Source organism: Zootermopsis nevadensis, unplaced genomic scaffold, assembly GCF_977971745.1.
Source record: "Zootermopsis nevadensis isolate Lab colony 2312 unplaced genomic scaffold, Znev_1.0 Znev_ptg000057l, whole genome shotgun sequence".
In the NCBI taxonomy this organism is placed as follows: domain Eukaryota; kingdom Metazoa; phylum Arthropoda; class Insecta; order Blattodea; family Termopsidae; genus Zootermopsis; species Zootermopsis nevadensis.
In genome coordinates, this window is record NW_028259188.1 from 1,186,179 (window position 1) to 1,205,278 (window position 19,100).

The 19,100-nt window shown below is 38.8% G+C and overlaps 2 protein-coding genes and 2 long non-coding RNA genes across 7 annotated transcripts; 3 read left to right on the plus strand and 1 right to left on the minus strand.

Moving 5' to 3' along the window:
- Positions 1-11: 11 nt before the first annotated feature.
- Positions 12-2,607, plus strand: LOC147871371 (nuclear RNA export factor 1-like). Its single transcript, XM_087361333.1, has 2 exons — positions 12-426; positions 905-2,607. The coding sequence occupies exons 1-2, from the start codon at positions 117-119 to the stop codon at positions 2,488-2,490; spliced, it is 1,896 nt and encodes a 631-aa protein (XP_087217459.1). The 5' UTR covers positions 12-116; the 3' UTR covers positions 2,491-2,607.
- Positions 2,608-4,251: 1,644 nt separating this feature from the next.
- Positions 4,252-6,845, plus strand: LOC147871372 (nuclear RNA export factor 1-like). The gene is made up of 2 exons (XM_087361334.1): positions 4,252-4,664; positions 5,143-6,845. The coding sequence occupies exons 1-2, from the start codon at positions 4,355-4,357 to the stop codon at positions 6,726-6,728; spliced, it is 1,896 nt and encodes a 631-aa protein (XP_087217460.1). The 5' UTR covers positions 4,252-4,354; the 3' UTR covers positions 6,729-6,845.
- A 279-nt stretch (positions 6,846-7,124) lies between these two features.
- Positions 7,125-16,986, plus strand: LOC147871373 (uncharacterized). Of its 4 annotated transcripts, none has more exons than XR_015538817.1 (5): positions 7,125-8,600; positions 8,737-8,838; positions 11,210-11,291; positions 11,550-11,667; positions 15,960-16,986. It is a non-coding gene; the product is annotated as an uncharacterized LOC147871373 (long non-coding RNA). The 4 variants fall into 4 exon arrangements; XR_015538819.1 differs by having other exon boundaries at positions 7,128-8,600; positions 8,737-8,873; positions 15,960-16,072; XR_015538818.1 differs by lacking the exon at positions 11,550-11,667.
- Positions 16,946-19,100, minus strand: LOC147871374 (uncharacterized). The gene is made up of 2 exons (XR_015538821.1): positions 18,721-19,100; positions 16,946-17,852 (listed from the first exon to the last, which is right to left on the minus strand). It is a non-coding gene; the product is annotated as an uncharacterized LOC147871374 (long non-coding RNA).

Consider the following 19,100-nt stretch of genomic DNA (forward strand, 5'->3'; position numbering starts at 1 on the left):
TGTGTTGGAGGATCTGGTGTTTGACAGTGCCGCTCCTAAAATATTTTCTGCATTTTGAAGAAATAAAGTTTGAAAACTTTATTATTATAATATAGAACTGCAATAACCTTAAAAGAATGTGGAATTCGAAACGACCAGCACGATCGGTACGAACATCCGATTCTACACAAGATTTGCCTATGAATCTTAAGGTCATGCGAAGAGGACGTTTTAATTCAGAGCGTAACCACAATGAAAGGCATACAAATTCAGTTTTGAAAGTGGCTACCTGTTCCATTATCTGTCAAGACTATGTTGAGATGAGCACACCAGAAAGTGAAAAACGTTCTCGACGATTCAACTCATATGTTTGGAGATGCCGTAATCAGACAGCAAGTTCCGGTTACAGAGGAAGCAGAATTGGAAGGATGATTTCTGGTTACAGAGGTACATCATAACAGAATATAATTTATTTACATTTCATAGATCCTTCATAGGTCTGGGCCAAGGATGTAGAAAATGTCATAGCACAAACAGAAAACTTGTTTCTAATACAAATATAAATTACATAGTTATGACAGTAATTTGGAGTCAATTACAACATTACCATCAAAATAATTACACTAGAAATTTGTTTTGTCAAAATTTAATGTGAGTTTATTGTTTGCAATCCACTTATTCAACCTAGCAAAGACATAATTCCTGCAGAATTTAGAAACAGTCAATTTCTTTATGTGAAACAATAATATTAGTATCATCTGAGAAAAGTATGGGTTTAGAGTGAGGGTTATGGTTAGTGGTAAATCATTGATATGTACGGGGAAAAGCAGAGGACCAAGTATATTGTACCCTGAGGAGCTCCATGCTTTATAATCCCCCAATATGAATAGGTGTTATTACTAATACTTCAATCTACTCTTTTCAGATAATACACCATCACAGGTCAGACAAAAAAGACCTCTGGAAATGGATGCATTATGGTTCAACATAACAATTCCATATGGAGGCAAATACAGCAAGGACTACATAGTGAATACATTAATGGCCGAGATTGCACCAACAGTATTCATCCCTCTCAGTTACAAAGTTCGAGGAAGAGATTCTTCATTTTTTGTTGACGATTTTAAAGTTGCAGAAAAGTTGGCCAGTGTTAACAAGAAAATCACAACTATGACTGGATATATACTGTTGGTATTAGTGAGGCCTGGATTACCATATGTGGTGATTGATTCTGCAGCAAAGGACAAAATAAGGACAGTGGTGGCTAAGCGTTACGATGTTAACCTAAAAGCCCTAGATCTGACGCACTTCCACACAGATCCAGATCTAATTGACAATTACGCTTTACCATTGTTCATACCCGCAGTGATGTTGGTAGTACTGGATATCATTGTGGAGTGTGTTCATGACCTGGAAGCACTTTATTTGTCAGACAACAAACTGTACTCGCTTCATGACCTCAGTGTTCTTTCTATCAAATTACCTAAGCTCAAAGTCCTTCGCATTGGAAGAAACAGGATACAGGATTTGCAACAACTGGACTGTTTAGAGAGCCTGCCCCTAGAAGACCTAATGCTGAATGGAAATCCTCTCCGAGACAAATACCAAGACCACAACGCATATATACGTGACGTGAAGAAGAGGTTTCCAAAACTGTTGAAGCTTGACGGAGTTGAACTGTCACCACCGATCAAGCCTGATGTTAGTGAACCCCTACAGATGCCAACAATTAATGAGAACTACTCGTGTCCAGAAGAAGGCAGAAGCTTCGTCCATCGGTTCCTGGCAGCGTACTACCAACTTTATGATAATAATAACAGGGAACAACTGGCCGGTGCTTATCTTGACAATTCCATGTTGTCACTGACATCAACTTATGTGCAGGATCAGAGTTCTGAAAACACTTCTGAGTTTGTAAAACATGTCACAGAGAGCCTGAATTTTCTTAGTGTGAAAGATGACAGTAGAGGACAGAAGTCATCGTATCATGGGAAAAGGGATATTATCGCCTGTCTTTCCAAGCTGCCGAAGACGCAGCATGTTCCAAATTCATTTGTCACGAACCTCAAAGTTTTCACACCACAGGTGATTCTGATGTCACTGACTGGCTTATTTTGGGAACTAGGACCCACAGGAAAACAACTTCTTAGGTCATTCAGCAGGGACCTGGTCATTGTGCCTCATGGCCAAGGTCACTGCATAATGAACGAGGAGCTCTCTGTGACATGCGCAACGGACAACCAAACTGAGGTGGGACTGAGAACTTCAGGGCCAGCTGAAATGTTACCGTCAACCACACGGGTTACAGTTCCAGCATCTCGTCAGGTTGAACGTATAGATGATGGAATGAAGCAGCGGATGGTAGATGGTCTTGCTGCTCAGACTGGAATGAATATGCAGTGGGCACGAAAGTGTCTTCATGAAGGCAACTGGGATATTCAGCAAACGATATATATGTTAATTGTAATGAGTAAGCAAGGGACAATACCAGCAGAAGCTTTTGTTAAGTGAATCTTTCATCAGAAAATTATTTGTTAACTTATGAAAGGGCATTTTTCAGTCTACTGTATGTCTCAATATACATGTGAAAAATTGTGAATTGATACATTAAATGTTATGTTTTCCTTATTCTTATATGTGTCATTATTGAAAAAACTAATGTTACCCTATGAACCACCACCCTACAAAGGAGCAAGGACTGGTGCGTCATGTGGCACTGTCCTCACTGAGGAGATCAGTTATCCTGCCTATGTGCAACCCCCATTTTTCTGTTACTAACTTTGGGATTCCCACTTTTTGGCATCTGCGATGTTGGTAACTATACCACTAGGGTCAGTATGGTGAAACCTAAAGTTGTCGGGCTAATTCTCAAGGGTTTTAAGAGACGTTTAGACATGTAAATGAACTTTCATCTGAGGCTGAAAACAAAGAAGAAGGAATTGGGCAAGTTTGTGATATAAGCCTGTGGACAGTAAATTTTAAATATGAAGATTTCTGTCTTCAGTGTTGTTGCGCTGTGTAGCCTGTGTTGTATACACACCTGGGTGGTGATATTGGAGGTGGGTAAGACGAGTGGTTGCCGTTAATTAATTAAAGATATGCTTCTAATAATATGAATATATATTTTACATGAATAATGCAATTGATTCTACACAATAGTTATACAATAATTACTTATGAACCCAATCTAAACATATAAACCTTATAACCCTAATATAATATATGAATAACCTATACTTAACTTATGACTTACTCATCTAGAACCAGTACCTAACTAATACTCTTTACAATATTCAGAAATATGTTAATACTTTATAATAAGTCTTGACTTGACTCTAATAACTTTTAAGTAAACTGAGAAACAAAAAGTGATTTAGTTCGGGGTCTTCTGGAAATGATGGGGAGGGTGGAGACGCTTCTCACCCCAATCAAAGGGATCCTATTTCTATGTGGTGGCTTCTTTCCCAGACAATGCCTTCTTCCTTTTGCCAACAACTGCCACAAATCCATCGTCGGAAGCAGCCGGGACAGCAACATCAGCATTCTTCCCAGTCGCAGACTTGAGTGGAAAGGTGCTGATATCAGAAACACTAGCAGACACAAAATGCTGACCATGCGAACAGGCGGCAGCCACTTCGCTGTAGGACTTCGCTGCTGGGGGCAGTGACCCATCAGATAAAGAGGGTCCAGAAGGTCTATCTGATAGCTTCTTTAGGTCCCTAATCTGCCTTTTCACAGTCCTTACAAATTCCTTAATACTACTGTACATACCTATTCCTTATTACTACCATGCCTTCTATCCCAGTGACAGTTCTAAATTCCTAATTTTGCACCTTATTTTGTACAGGAAATTCCCTACATTCCTGACCTCCGTGTCATTCGTAGTGCTTAAAATTTTCTTGAAGGCCAACTCTTCACAAACGGTAAACCACTTATTCCTCAGAAGCCGATCCTTCCACTTCCCCGTTTCCGTACACTTTAATAATATGTGAATCTTGTTCTCCTCTGCCCCGCATAACGAGCATATTCTTTCATCCATGCCCCCCATTCGCCCATCTCAGCTCACTCCGAACAGCTGTAAACAAAATCATGTGATGAAGACAGTGGCGCAGACTGGCGGTAAATACTTTCTTTACGCCTCAAGGTCGCAACTTTGCAGATTGCGCAACAATCAGTTTCTTACAATCGTTTCTTCATTGTTGCGCAATGCTATTGTTTGGTGATTGGTGTTTATCGTATAAAGAAACAGTCTGATCGCGTGTGTTGGAGGATCTGGTGTTTGACAGTGCCGCTCCTAAAATATTTTCTGCATTTTGAAGAAATAAAGTTTGAAAACTTTATTATTATAATATAGAACTGCAATAACCTTAAAAGAATGTGGAATTCGAAACGACCAGCACGATCGGTACGAACATCCGATTCTACACAAGATTTGCCTATGAATCTTAAGGTCATGCGAAGAGGACGTTTTAATTCAGAGCGTAACCACAATGAAAGGCATACAAATTCAGTTTTGAAAGTGGCTACCTGTTCCATTATCTGTCAAGACTATGTTGAGATGAGCACACCAGAAAGTGAAAAACGTTCTCGACGATTCAACTCATATGTTTGGAGATGCCGTAATCAGACAGCAAGTTCCGGTTACAGAGGAAGCAGAATTGGAAGGATGATTTCTGGTTACAGAGGTACATCATAACAGAATATAATTTATTTACATTTCATAGATCCTTCATAGGTCTGGGCCAAGGATGTAGAAAATGTCATAGCACAAACAGAAAACTTGTTTCTAATACAAATATAAATTACATAGTTATGACAGTAATTTGGAGTCAATTACAACATTACCATCAAAATAATTACACTAGAAATTTGTTTTGTCAAAATTTAATGTGAGTTTATTGTTTGCAATCCACTTATTCAACCTAGCAAAGACATAATTCCTGCAGAATTTAGAAACAGTCAATTTCTTTATGTGAAACAATAATATTAGTATCATCTGAGAAAAGTATGGGTTTAGAGTGAGGGTTATGGTTAGTGGTAAATCATTGATATGTACGGGGAAAAGCAGAGGACCAAGTATATTGTACCCTGAGGAGCTCCATGCTTTATAATCCCCCAATATGAATAGGTGTTATTACTAATACTTCAATCTACTCTTTTCAGATAATACACCATCACAGGTCAGACAAAAAAGACCTCTGGAAATGGATGCATTATGGTTCAACATAACAATTCCATATGGAGGCAAATACAGCAAGGACTACATAGTGAATACATTAATGGCCGAGATTGCACCAACAGTATTCATCCCTCTCAGTTACAAAGTTCGAGGAAGAGATTCTTCATTTTTTGTTGACGATTTTAAAGTTGCAGAAAAGTTGGCCAGTGTTAACAAGAAAATCACAACTATGACTGGATATATACTGTTGGTATTAGTGAGGCCTGGATTACCATATGTGGTGATTGATTCTGCAGCAAAGGACAAAATAAGGACAGTGGTGGCTAAGCGTTACGATGTTAACCTAAAAGCCCTAGATCTGACGCACTTCCACACAGATCCAGATCTAATTGACAATTACGCTTTACCATTGTTCATACCCGCAGTGATGTTGGTAGTACTGGATATCATTGTGGAGTGTGTTCATGACCTGGAAGCACTTTATTTGTCAGACAACAAACTGTACTCGCTTCATGACCTCAGTGTTCTTTCTATCAAATTACCTAAGCTCAAAGTCCTTCGCATTGGAAGAAACAGGATACAGGACTTGCAACAACTGGACTGTTTAGAGAGCCTGCCCCTAGAAGACCTAATGCTGAATGGAAATCCTCTCCGAGACAAATATCAAGACCACGACGCATATATACGTGACGTGAAGAAGAGGTTTCCAAAACTGTTGAAGCTTGACGGAGAGGAACTGTCACCACCGATGAAGCCTGATGTTAGTGAACCCCTACAGATGCCAACAATTAATGAGAACTACTCGTGTCCAGAAGAAGGCAGAAGCTTCGTCCATCAGTTCCTGGCAGCGTACTACCAACTTTATGATAATAATAACAGGGAACAACTGGCACGTGCTTATCTTGACAATTCCATGTTGTCACTGACATCAACTTATGTGCAGGATCAGAGTTCTGAAAACACTTCTGAGTTTGTAAAACATGTCACAGAGAGCCTGAATTTTCTTAGTGTGAAAGATGACAGTAGAGGACAGAAGTCATCGTATCATGGGAAAAGGGATATTATCGCCTGTCTTTCCAAGCTGCCAAAGACGCAGCATGTTCCAAATTCATTTGTCACGAACCTCAAAGTTTTCACACCACAGGTGATTCTGATGTCACTGACTGGCTTATTTTGGGAACTAGGACCCACAGGAAAACAACTTCTTAGGTCATTCAGCAGGGACCTGGTCATTGTGCCTCATGGCCAAGGTCACTGCATAATGAACGAGGAGCTCTCTGTGACATGCGCGACGGACAACCAAACTGAGGTGGGACTGAGAACTTCAGGGCCAGCTGAAATGTTACCGTCAACCACACGGGTTACAGTTCCAGCATCTCGTCAGGTTGAACGTATAGATGATGGAATGAAGCAGCGGATGGTAGATGGTCTTGCTGCTCAGACTGGATTGAATATGCAGTGGGCACGAAAGTGTCTTCATGAAGGCAACTGGGATATTCAGCAAACGATATATATGTTAATTGTAATAAGTAAGCAAGGGACAATACCAGCAGAAGCTTTTGTTAAGTGAATCTTTCATCAGAAAATTATTTGTTAACTTATGAAAGGGCATTTTTCAGTCTATTGTATGTCTCAATATACATGTGAAAAATTGTGAATTGATACATTAAATGTTATGTTTTCCTTATTCTTATATGTGTCATTATTGAAAAAACTAATGTTACCCTATGAACCACCACCCTACAAAGGAGCAAGGACTGGTGCGTCATGTGGCACTGTCCTCACTGAGGAGATCAGTTATCCTGCCTATGTGCAACCCCCATTTTTCTGTTACTAACTTTGGGAACTTCCACTTTTTGGCATCTGCGATGTTGGTAACTATACCACTAGGGTCAGTATGGTGAAACCTAAAGTTGTCGGGCTAATTCTCAAGGGTTTTAAGAGACGTTTAGACATGTAAATGAACTTTCATCTGAGGCTGAAAACAAAGAAGAAGGAATTGGGCAAGTTTGTGATATAAGCCTGTGGACAGTAAATTTTAAATATGAAGATTTCTGTCTTCAGTGTTGTTGCGCTGTGTAGCCTGTGTTGTATACACACCTGGGTGGTGATATTGGAGGTGGGTAAGACGAGTGGTTGCCGTTAATTAATTTAAGATATGCTTCTAATAATATGAATATATATTTTACATGAGTAATGCAATTGATTCTACACAATAGTTATACAATAATTACTTATGAACCCAATCTAAACATATAAACCTTATAACCCTAATATAATATATGAATAACCTATACTTAACTTATGACTTACTCATCTAGAACCAGTACCTAACTAATACTCTTTACAATATTCAGAAATATGTTAATACTTTATAATAAGTCTTGACTTGACTCTAATTACTTTTAAGTGACGTTTATAGCTAACAGAATCACAGACAATACTCACAGATGATGACTATCGTGCACAGCATGCTTGTTAGTGTTGGCTTGCCAGTACTCGTCTTGGCGAATACTGTATAAAATCCGCCTTCTTTTATACTTATAAAAGTGGTACAATGGTCATTATGAAATCATAAGATTGCCTCCTGATTGGTGGATAACTAGGTGACTGATGCGTTCGTTGGTAATCACTTCCTAATGGATTACACATAATGCGTGATTTCATAGGTCATCTTGCGTCAGTATGAGCTGTCTATCTTAATACCACAACGTCCTTCCTATGAGTTATCATAATATATTACTCAGTTCACTATTCATACAAGAAGTGAAAGTTACATTGTCGAAATTTAAGGTGTGGAACCATGTGGGTTTCCAAATATAACAACTACCCCAACCTTAAATGAAAGTCATAGCTCGTTTGGGCTATAGTTTCATCAGGTTGATTAAGGCAAGTACATTCATTGAAAAGGTTGCTGTGTTTCGTATTGTCTCTTCCTCAGATTGTGAAATTGTTTTCCCTTAAGTGGTTGTAGTTTTGTTACTTATAATACTATATAATCATAAAGGTTAGTAATACATGCTTTTACATTCAGTGGAACAAACTTTAGTACGGACAATTATACAATTAATTAGTGATTTTTTTTCTCTAATGATAATGCTTATTAGTAAGATATACCAATCTTGACTAAGGAAGTTGTACCATTCCTGGTCGTGAGAACCTAGGCTCGGTATTTCCTTTCCCAGCCGGTAAATCTGTAGTTTTGCTTCTTAAGTCGTGCAGTTCAACCATTGTTGCACGCACTGGACCTGGTTGACACGTTCCATCTTGTTGTGGAAGTAGTTCTTCGGTTATCGGACTAACTTCCTCTGCGATTGTTGAGAGGGCGGCTTGCTTCCGTTGACGAGGTTTCGGCGCAGATTGTTTCCTAGACGCCTTGCCATTTCGCCATGCGAGCATCCTGTTGTAAGTCGTGTTACGAAGTCCTCTGCAATATTTTAAGGTAAGTAACATAATTATTAATATAAATGGAGAACTAACACCAAAGGTAAGCCATTGTGTAGTTCGTTGAGTTGTTTTCTCTCTTTCCATCTTCTGCAGAAGTTGACTTAGCTCTATGTATTTCTGTTGGTGTGTAGATGTGTCCCGTCTCATCACGGACTCCAGAGTAGCAAGTGTGGAATTTGCCTCATCGCGATATGTCTCCAATTGTTGATTTTCCTCATCCGACATCAGTTGAGGTAACTCCGGCGCGATCACATTCCCAGTGGTTAAGGTGAAGTTCGAGTAACTATCGGTAACTGGAAGTAGTATAAAGCTCTCGGAGAAATATTGGCAATTAATATCTTCCTGTAGAATTCCTGCTCCATTTAGGATCATGTCCTTACTATAAGTAGTTCCATTGGTCTTTGTGACACGAGTTGAAGTGGGCAAACTGTATACCCAAAAAGGCATTTTCCCTTTGGCATATATCCAGACAGGTTTAAAATTTGGTCTCAATATAAGTTTTCGACAAAAGTCGTGAGCGACTTCGTCCTGCCCAAAATATAAAGCTGACATACATGATCCAACCCTTTTATGTATGAGTGGGAATGTAGCATCACAGATAGTTAAAAGTCCATGTTTACAATTTTGAATGTCTGCCTGCTTCAACAGTGCGTAGCATTGTCTGTTTTCCGTCACTGCGAAATACTTTACTTGTGGTTCCAGTTGCATAGGTCTATTCAACAGTGCAGAGAAGGTGGGTAGTGGTTCTACCTTGTACAAGGACATTGCTCGATCAGCTCCCCTTAATGGAATACGTACTACTAATCGAATAGAACTTTCTGTTGCATACACTTGTACTTTGGCAATATCGTAGTAAATATACATATTATCTATCTCCGTATTCGTAATCAATGAAACATCACGTGGTAATTTCAACGCAATTTGGCCTAGTAAACTTGACAAATTAGATGGTGGTAAAAGAACTGATGATAATCTTCCCAATGATGTTACATCAATACCTTCCTGTAATTGAATTAATTCCTGTTGCAATCTTAAGGCCGTGAATTCTAACTCTCTCATGTTCCGTGAAACATTTCTTTGAATAGCCACCATAGTGGTCAGTTTATCAACGGCTGTTGCAAACGAAAAATTCGCATTAACATCAATTGTTAACTGTTTCATCACTCTCGCCAAATTCAATAAATCTACTGTATTTTGCCTAGTTTCTTTATCTACAGTTCTAATTAAAGTCAACTGAGCTTGTACTGTGTGAATGATATCATCATTTTTAGTGTCAAATTTCGAAACAACACTTTGCAAGTCTTGAATTTCAGCACTTGTTGCGGTTCCGAATAAAAATTTTAAAGCTTGACCTCCAAAATCAATTAATCCACGTCGCTGTCGTGTAGCTCTACCTGGTAGTAGTTTTTCTAAATTACTAATTTCTTTGTCTAATTCCATTGTAAATTGATTTACACGTGACAGTTCTTCCCAGCTTATCAGTCCTGCACCCTCTGGTTTTTCAGCGTAAATTTGGAGTTGACGCCAAACTAATTTGATTATGGTTAGGGTATCCCTAAACCATTTTACATTAATATTAACTATTACATTCCAGTGGTTTCTGGTCACAAGCAATTCTTGTTCATAGAGGAAGATTGCTCCCTTATTCAGTTGGGGAGTCCCATATACTGATGATAGGAGGCCTGCAAATTAGAAAGAAATTTTGATTTCAATTTTCGTTAGTTGGATTTCTACCTGGCAAAGGCTTAAGGTTATACCTTTGATTTCTGTTTTGATAGTCTCCATTTTGACAATTAATCTCGTTTTGAGTGTGAGGTAATTCATTTTGATTTGTTTCATTGGTTCGTGTTTCTTTACGACTCTGATTACTCTCACTGTCATTTTCAAATGAATCATTACATGTCTGCGGAGTTTGGCTTTCTCTCTCTCTATTTTGAGATCTTAAATTGTATCTGCTCTCTGTAGTAGGTCTTATTTCTTCAGCTTCATCGTTTATATGCCTTTGTCTGTGATATCGACTTGGTACCCATGAAGGACCTCTTCGACGTTCAAAATCTTCATTTTCATTTATTTCAACTTCATTAGTATGATCATTTTCAATTGGTTCTATGTCCCTCATGACAGGTTGCGGAAGCAATATTCTAGATGGAATGCATGGGGTTAATTCAAAATTTTCATCCACAGGTTCTACCTGGCTATTTTCATTGCTCTGACTTGTCATATCCTCAGAGGCCCGCGTCGGCGGTCGCAGGAGGTTTTTACCTGCAGTAACCGATCTACAAAGTTTGAGTCGGTTCACATTGACCACGACCTCCTTATTCGGTTTAGTCCTAATCAGATACGTCAAATCAGATAGTCGTTTCAAAACTAAATAAGGTCCTTTCCATCTCAATCGAAATTTATGGCTTTTGCGTTTTCCAATAGTTACTTCTCTAAGGTAAACAGAATCTCCTTCTTCGAAATGTCTTAGTTTTGTACCCTTATCATAATATTCTTTTTGTTTGTCTCTCCCATGTTGATTATTTCTTAAAACAAGTTGATATGCTTCATTTAACCTATTTCGAAGTGTATTTAAATGTTCCTCAATTTGGCTTTCGTTTCCAGGAAAATCTTCAATATGAGCCCTGGAAGACATAGCGGTTAAGTCATCTACTGATGGGAGGCGCATTTCTCTTCCATACAGAAGGTAATACGGACTATATTTCGTAGTTGTATGGGGTACTGCTCTATGCGCCATCAACGCATAGTTGACAAATTCATCCCAATTATTCCCATACTTGTTAACATAGTGACTAATTGACTGATTCAATCCCAAATGAAATTTCTCAATTTTGCCCTGCATTTTTGGATTAAACGCGGTTGAAGTCAATCTTTTAATTTGTAATAGCTTACACATTTCCTGAAATAGTTCTGACATAAAATTTGTTCCTCTATCCGAACTAAGGATTCTTGGACATCCGTGACGGCTAAACACATTGACAAGTAAAGCGCGTGCTACCGTCTCCGCGTCTTGCTTAGGTATTGCGACTGCTTCAGGAAATCTTGTGAAATGGTCAATGAAGGTAAGGAGATACTTATTTCCTTTTTCACTGACGGGATAAGGTCCACAAATATCTATGGAAGTAATTTCGAAAGGGAAGTGAGTCTCTGGAAGCTCACCTAAAGGTGCGGGAATGATCCGTCCTCCTTTATGTTGTGCACACGAGTGACATTTGTTTATATATTCTTCTACATCTTTATTTAATGTTGGCCAAAAGTAACGTAATTTTATAATGTCCTGTGTTCTTGTAATACCCTGATGCCCTAGATATACCTTATCATGATGGTATTCGATAACTGTTGAAATTAGACTTTGAGGTATAACAATTTTTGCTTTCTGACCTGCGTCCTTGTAACAAAGAATTCCATTGTCATCAAGAAAGAATTTAGCTTCAGAGTTTATTGCGATATCCTTTATCTGCTCTTGACAATAAACATCCTCTTGTTGTGCTCTAAATATAGTTTCACGAGTCAGATCCGTAGTTGTTTCCGGAGTTGAATGTACTGATGCGATATGTCTACTCAACACATCCGCATTGATATGTTTCTTTCCTGGCTTATGTATGATGTCAAATTCATATTCTGAAAGTTTCAACACCCATCGCGTTAATCTGGCACATTGGTGATTTTTCACAGTAATCAACCATTTTAAAGCAGCATGATCTGTAATGACTTGAAATTTTCTACCATAAAGAAAACATCTATGAATTTTAGTTCCAAATACAACAGCAAGTAATTCCTTATGAGTTGTACAATAATTTATTTCGTGTTCATTTAAAACTCTACTGGCAAAACTTAATGGTCGTTCATGATTATTTTGTTTCTGACTTAAAATTGCTGAAATTGCGTAATTTGATGCATCACAACTGAGAATGAAAGGAAGTTCAAAATTTGGATGAGCAAGAACTGATTCTGATGACAAAGCTGTCCTTAGTTTGTCAAAAGCTTCCTGCTGTTTATCTGTCCAATCAAAACGGATATCCTTACGTGTGAGTAAGGCTAGGGGTCTACTGATAGCTGCAAAGTCATGAATGAAAGAGCGATAGTATCCTGCAAAACCTAAGAAGGCTCGGACATCCTTAACAGTTTGTGGTCTCGGAAAGTTTCTGATCACGGTTACTTTGCTTTCATCCGGTGCAACTCCATTTCTGCTGATTTTGTGTCCTAAATAAGCTACTTGTGGTGCTGCAAAGGTACATTTTTTCAAATTTAATTTGAAATTAGCGTCCCTAATTCGTTCAAAAACAAGTTGAAGTCTTCGTGCATGATCCTGAACTGTAGGACTATATATAAGAACATCATCCAGATAAATAAGACATTCAATATCTTTCAAACCTAATAAAACATTGTCCATAACTTTCTGAAATGTGCTTGGTGCTCCTGAAAGTCCAAATGCCATTCTTTCATAGCGAAAACTCCCAAATGGTGTTACAAATCCAGTTTTGTCTCTATCCTCAATTTTTATAGGAATATTCCAACATGCGTTCTCAATGTCAATCAGAGTAAAGTATTTGCTCCCTGCCATGAGTGACAAGTTATTTTTGATATCCGGAATCGGATAAACAGGTGTTTGAGTCACTGCATTGAGTGCTCTGAAGTCTGTACAAAATCTGTATTTAGGAGACCCATCCGGTGATTTCTTGGGTACCAAAATTACTGGTGCTGCCCATGGCGAAGCACATGGTGTAATTACTCCTTTTGTAAGCATCTCATCTAACTGTCTTCTCATCTCATCTTTGAGTGCAAACGGTACTCGGTAAGGGTTCTTCTTAATTGGTAACGCATCTCCTGTGCATATCTCATGCCAACCTTTAATCGTACAAGGTAGCTCTCCTGTATCCTTATCTTTAAATAAATCTCTGTACTCCTCGAGTACTGGGGCTATTGCTTCAAATTCGTCTTTTGTCAAGTGGCTTAGCTTCTTCCCAAATGCATGAATCATATCCTCTTTAAACTTTGACGGTTTCTTGCTTACCGTACTTATCTGATTATGGGCCCATGTGGTTGCAAATAGGTCATTGTGCAGGATTTCCGCGGTTCCCAACACAACACTCTTCCCTATCTGAACATACTCTCGACTTATATTTAACATCTTCATAAAGCAATAACAATCGTTATGCTCCTGAGGTTTCCTTACCTCATCTATTAACATCACTCTACCATGGTTTTCATTTTTAACTTCTTGAGATCTCAAATTACTGCTATTTATTTTTTATTTATTTAGTGTTCTGTCTGACGACAGGTCCATATGAACAGGATCCTTCCATCCTTTTCTCGGACTGGGGCCTGTTCATATACGTTCTTGGCAGATGATCCAGAAGTGGTTTGACATTGCCTTCTTCTGTGTGTGAATGGAGTAATTGTTGGGATGCCACGGAGAAACCGGGGAAGCCCCCGGAGGAAAACTCCGTGTTGCCTAGACCACGGCCTTGCCCAACACAAGTTATAAATTTGGACACCGCCGGGAATCAAACCCGAGACCCCAGGATTACAAGGCCAGCGTTCTAACCGCTAGACCACCGTGGCTCTTAAATTACTGCTACTGAAATTAAATTCCTTTAACTGATCGGTGGTAATCACTTTACTCACCACGCGCGCTACATATATACCTCTGATATCAGGATCTATGGGTTCTACTAATACTTCTGCAGGAATATCGACACCTTGTTTTCCTTTAATTCTACCAATGATGAAATTTTGCGACAATGGAGGGAGAATAGTTGACTCGTAAGTCGTAACACTCCAAACACGGCCGGGATGTTCTCGGGTTCTACCCTGAGCTGGGCACTTGTCCGCCTCTTCTTCGTGATTTACGGTCATAGGGGTGGCCTGCCCCGTGTCTGACTCTACACATCTGAAGTGCAGTTGTCGGGAGATTCCCTCACCGATCTCAGCCTCAAATCCCACAGGATACCGTGTTTTTCCAATCACTAATGTACTATTCTTTAAGTCTACTCTTGCCTCCATATGACGTAGTATGTCAACCCCTAAAATTCCACTGTAATCAACATCAAGGGGTGCAACTATAAATTCGTATTGAAACTTCTTTTTCCCTATTAAAAATTCCACATCCTGAATTCCCATGATGTCCAAAAGATTTCCTGTGACACCCTTTGCCACTTGTTTAGTAGGTTTAATTTCCGTGTTACTTACGCCTAATTTCAAAATAGAAAGACTCGCTCCTGAATCTATGAGAACCTGATGTTCTTTCCCTTCAATGGAAATATTTAACAATAATTCCTTTCCTGCGTTAGTTGAAAATAATTTTACTAATTTCTCCTGGTCATGCCCCCGTTCTTGGGGCTCGGCGGTGGGGGTCGATTCGCCGAACCACTTGAGTTTGGGTCTGAATTAGGCGAATTTCTCCCTCTGTTAAATTTGGAATTTCGACTCAATTTTGGACACTGGCCACGATAATGCCAATTTGAATGGCAGTACGTACACCTTGGCTCTGTGCGAAAGTAAGAATTATTTCCGCCACGTCCTCGCCCTTGCATTCCCTCGGAATGGAAACGGTTTCTATTTAGGAATCTACCTCTTCCTTGATTCTGAAAAGATTTTGCCCTACAATTTCTTGCTATGTGCCCTCGTTGATTACATTGGTAGCAAATTACCTCAGCAGTCGTAAAGACCTGTTTCTCGGAAGTCTTTTGTTGCTCAGCATTTTCAATTGTCACTGCAAGTCTCACAGCTTCATCCATGTTTGCTGGCATTCTGAATTTTACCTGCTGTCCCACTACGCCCTTTAAACCATTAATGTAGGCCGCCACTAACCTACGTTCTGCTTCTTCATTTAAAATCACTTGGATGGCTTCGTCATCCACCTTCCGTATCGTTTTTAGGCATAATTTTCTGCAACGATCTCCGAATACCTCGGCAGATTCACCTTTGTTCTGAACAGCGTCCTGCAGCTGTGTGTAATGGTATTGGTCAGGAAGTTTATCTGTAAATCTCTTGATTAAAGCCTTTTTTATAACTCCATATGGACATGAATCTTTCAACAATTCCTCTTTTCCATTTAGATATTGTAGTGCCAACCCCTGTAGCTTTGACTTAGCTATTAACGCCATATCCACTTCCGTCCAATGGCTAACCTTCGCAAATGACTCAATCTGAGTGAAATATTCTTGCACCGTTCTTCCTTTCGAGTCCCCAGACCATTCTTTCAATCCGGCTACTAATGACACATCTTTAGTCAAATTTCGTGCTAAAGCAGTTTGTAATCCTTCCAGACGTTCTCTTAAAGTTTCTACTTCTCCCGCTATTGAAGTTGCCATTTTGAAAATTAATATTTACTGTTTCTCTTTTGTTTCAGACTGAATCAATACTTCTGGCAGCTGTACGGTTGTACTCAGGGGAAAAGCTTTACATGTAGAGAATAGATGTATGATCACTCTCTGCTTATTAAATTCCTGTGCGTAAATCAAAGTTTCGTTAAGTTCATGTATTGAGGTTTCTCTCGATGTAAGTGTTTAGGAAGATCGTAATCTGATCTTTGAACAGGCACCTCGTATCCTCTGTATGCGGTTCGACTAGACACTCGACGTTTACCTTTCTTATGACTCACAGGTTCAGTTCCACTCTGTGAGGTCCCTGGTGAACAGGTGGTCTGATTTGTTGGGTGATCAACTGTCAAATTATTTACCCCTTCGTAATTTGGCAAACAATCAGTACGTTTGATTTCTAAATCTTCGTACTCGTATCCTGGCGTAATAAATCTTTCAATAATCCTGGTTTCTACCTCAAACACCACTGCCCCGTTGAGGTTTCGTTTGTAAAAACTTTAAATGATGGAGCGGCAAATCCCTTTGGTTTACCCTCGAAGGCAATTTCCAAACGTGAATCGACTTCTAAATCCTCAAAATTATACGCAAATTCGTTAACCCGCTGTTGATTAATCTTAGTATACTTTTTAAAGAAATTTTTGACCAAAGTCCTCGCAAATACGTTGGAGCCTATAAGAGCGCCACTACTGGTTGCTCCTACGACATGTACTAATAAAACCGTAAACTTATGAGTCACGGGGGGAGGTCTGCGACAACAAGACATACTAAAACATTTTGTCAAATTCTACCCACGTTCTCTCTCTGCTTTTGTCGTAAAACAAAACACCTCAATTCACTCACTCAGGTATGTATTATTGTTCCGGAGTGAAGGTTCTTTGTTGTAACACAATCCTTCAAATTTAAAAAGACGTGTTTAATCCCACCGCTGCCACCAAATTTGTTGTATACACACCTGGGTGGTGGTGATATTGGAGGTGGGTAAGACGAGTGGTTGCCGTTAATTAATTAAGATATGTTTCTAATGATATGAATATATATTTTACATGAATAATGTAATCGATTCTATACAATAGTTCTACAATAATTACCTATTAACCCAATATACCTATATATAAACCTTATTAACCCTAATATAATAGATGAATAACCTATACTTATGACTTAGGCCACTAGAACCAGTACCTAACTAATACTCTTTACAATATTCAGAAATATGTTAATACTTTATAATAAGTCTTGACTTGACTCTAATAACTTTTAAGTGACGTTTATAGCGAACAGAATTACAGACAATACTCACAGATGATGACTATCGTGCACAGCATGCTTGTTAGTGTTGGCTTGCCAGTACTCGTCTTCACGAATACTGTATAAAATCTGCCTTCTTTTAAACTTATAAAAGTGGTACAATGGTCATTATGAAATCAGAAGATTGCCTTCTGATTGGTGGATAACTAGGTGACTGATGCGTTCGTCGGTGGATTACACATAGTGCGTGATTTCATAGGTCATCTTGCGTCAGTATGAGCTGTCTATCTTAATACCAAAACGTCCTTCCTATGAGTTATCATGACATATTACTCAGTTCACTATTCATACAAGAAGTGAAAGTTATATTGTCGAAATTTAAGGTGTGGAACCATGTGGGTTTCCAAATATAACACATGGAGACTCTCGCTGCCTATTGTGGGTTTGAAGATGTCCTCGCTCCCAATTTTTGCATTGAAATCTCCTAGCAGAATTTTCATGTGATACTTGCCAAATGTACCAAATACTGATTCCAATTCTTCATAACAGCTATCCTTGATATCATCGCTTTTGTCTTCAGTTGGGGCATGAACATTAAGGACAATGATGTCGCACCAACCAGTGCTTTTTTTTTAACCAGGGTATTACTTTTACTCTGGCACATCACCTTAGATCTGAAACAAACAAAACAAAGACTTTTACAAAAAAAGAAACACCAGTCTGTTCTGGAAAATTAATTTATTTCAATGAAATCTGCGTCTTTGTAGGCCACACCAAGCAGATGGTATCGAAAGGTCAGATAATCTCTTAAGGCTACTCTTTGGGGATAAATTTCACCAAAACTCAAAAGAAATCCCTCTGGGATGAGAAAGCAGCTAACCGCAGTGCACATTTATTAATGAAATGGAAGCTTTGGAAAACTGAGTGGGTATCTGAACTTCAACCATACAGTATCAGGAAGGGCTGGGATGCGAGAAGTAACAGTTTCCTGCAGTATCTTCCTTAAGAGCACTTTGCACCAGCCCAGATCACAAATAGGAACAGCTATTAACTGTGCACATACCTGGCCTACTTTTTTAACACAAACGTTTATGATAACATGGTTGACTAAATGACCAGAGCATGCAACAGAAGTGTTAAACTTTTGTCTTCCACTGCATCATTGCATGATGGGCCCCAGTGACAGCATATGTACCCAGGTAAAAGAGCAACACAGAGTAAATCCATCATATTACCTGAACTTCTGCGGCAAACGACAGGACAAATACATGGACAAAAGTGGGTAAATTAAACTCATATGCCATAAAAAGGAAAATCTACAACTAGTACATCAAAAATGGGGTAGAAAGCATCAAAGTAGTGATTGTCAGTGTCAGATACACAAATGTAAAGTTCAAGAAATGTGATGAGAATAATAACAATGTGTACTGAACAGTGTATTATGTTTTGAACTATGTTTCAACTCAGAACGTAAAATGATGTGCTTACAAAGAAAAATACTCACTGCAACTATGTCTATGTACAGAATTCACACAAACATACCATGTCTTTTGACCCAAGTTGGCTTAACGTGCAAAAGAAACACGGATGGAAGCAATTAGCATTAATTATGGATTACTTCCAAATTCTTCACTGGATATCTGATTCAATAAACGATCACAAAACATACACTGAAAACTGTAATAAACTGTGACTGTAAAACCATAACAGGAGCAACAGAAAACACGTTTACACAAAACGCTTGTAAACCAGAATAACACTCCATCTTGCTGTTGCTGAGTACCAACATGATCAATCTAAAGGCGCAAAATTTAAAATCATTCCATGTATACATTTGTCAAGAACCCAGATGAGTCATTTTAGGTTAATCTCCCCTATCTTTATGTATTTACTGAGTGATAACTGAATTTGCTCTTAACCTT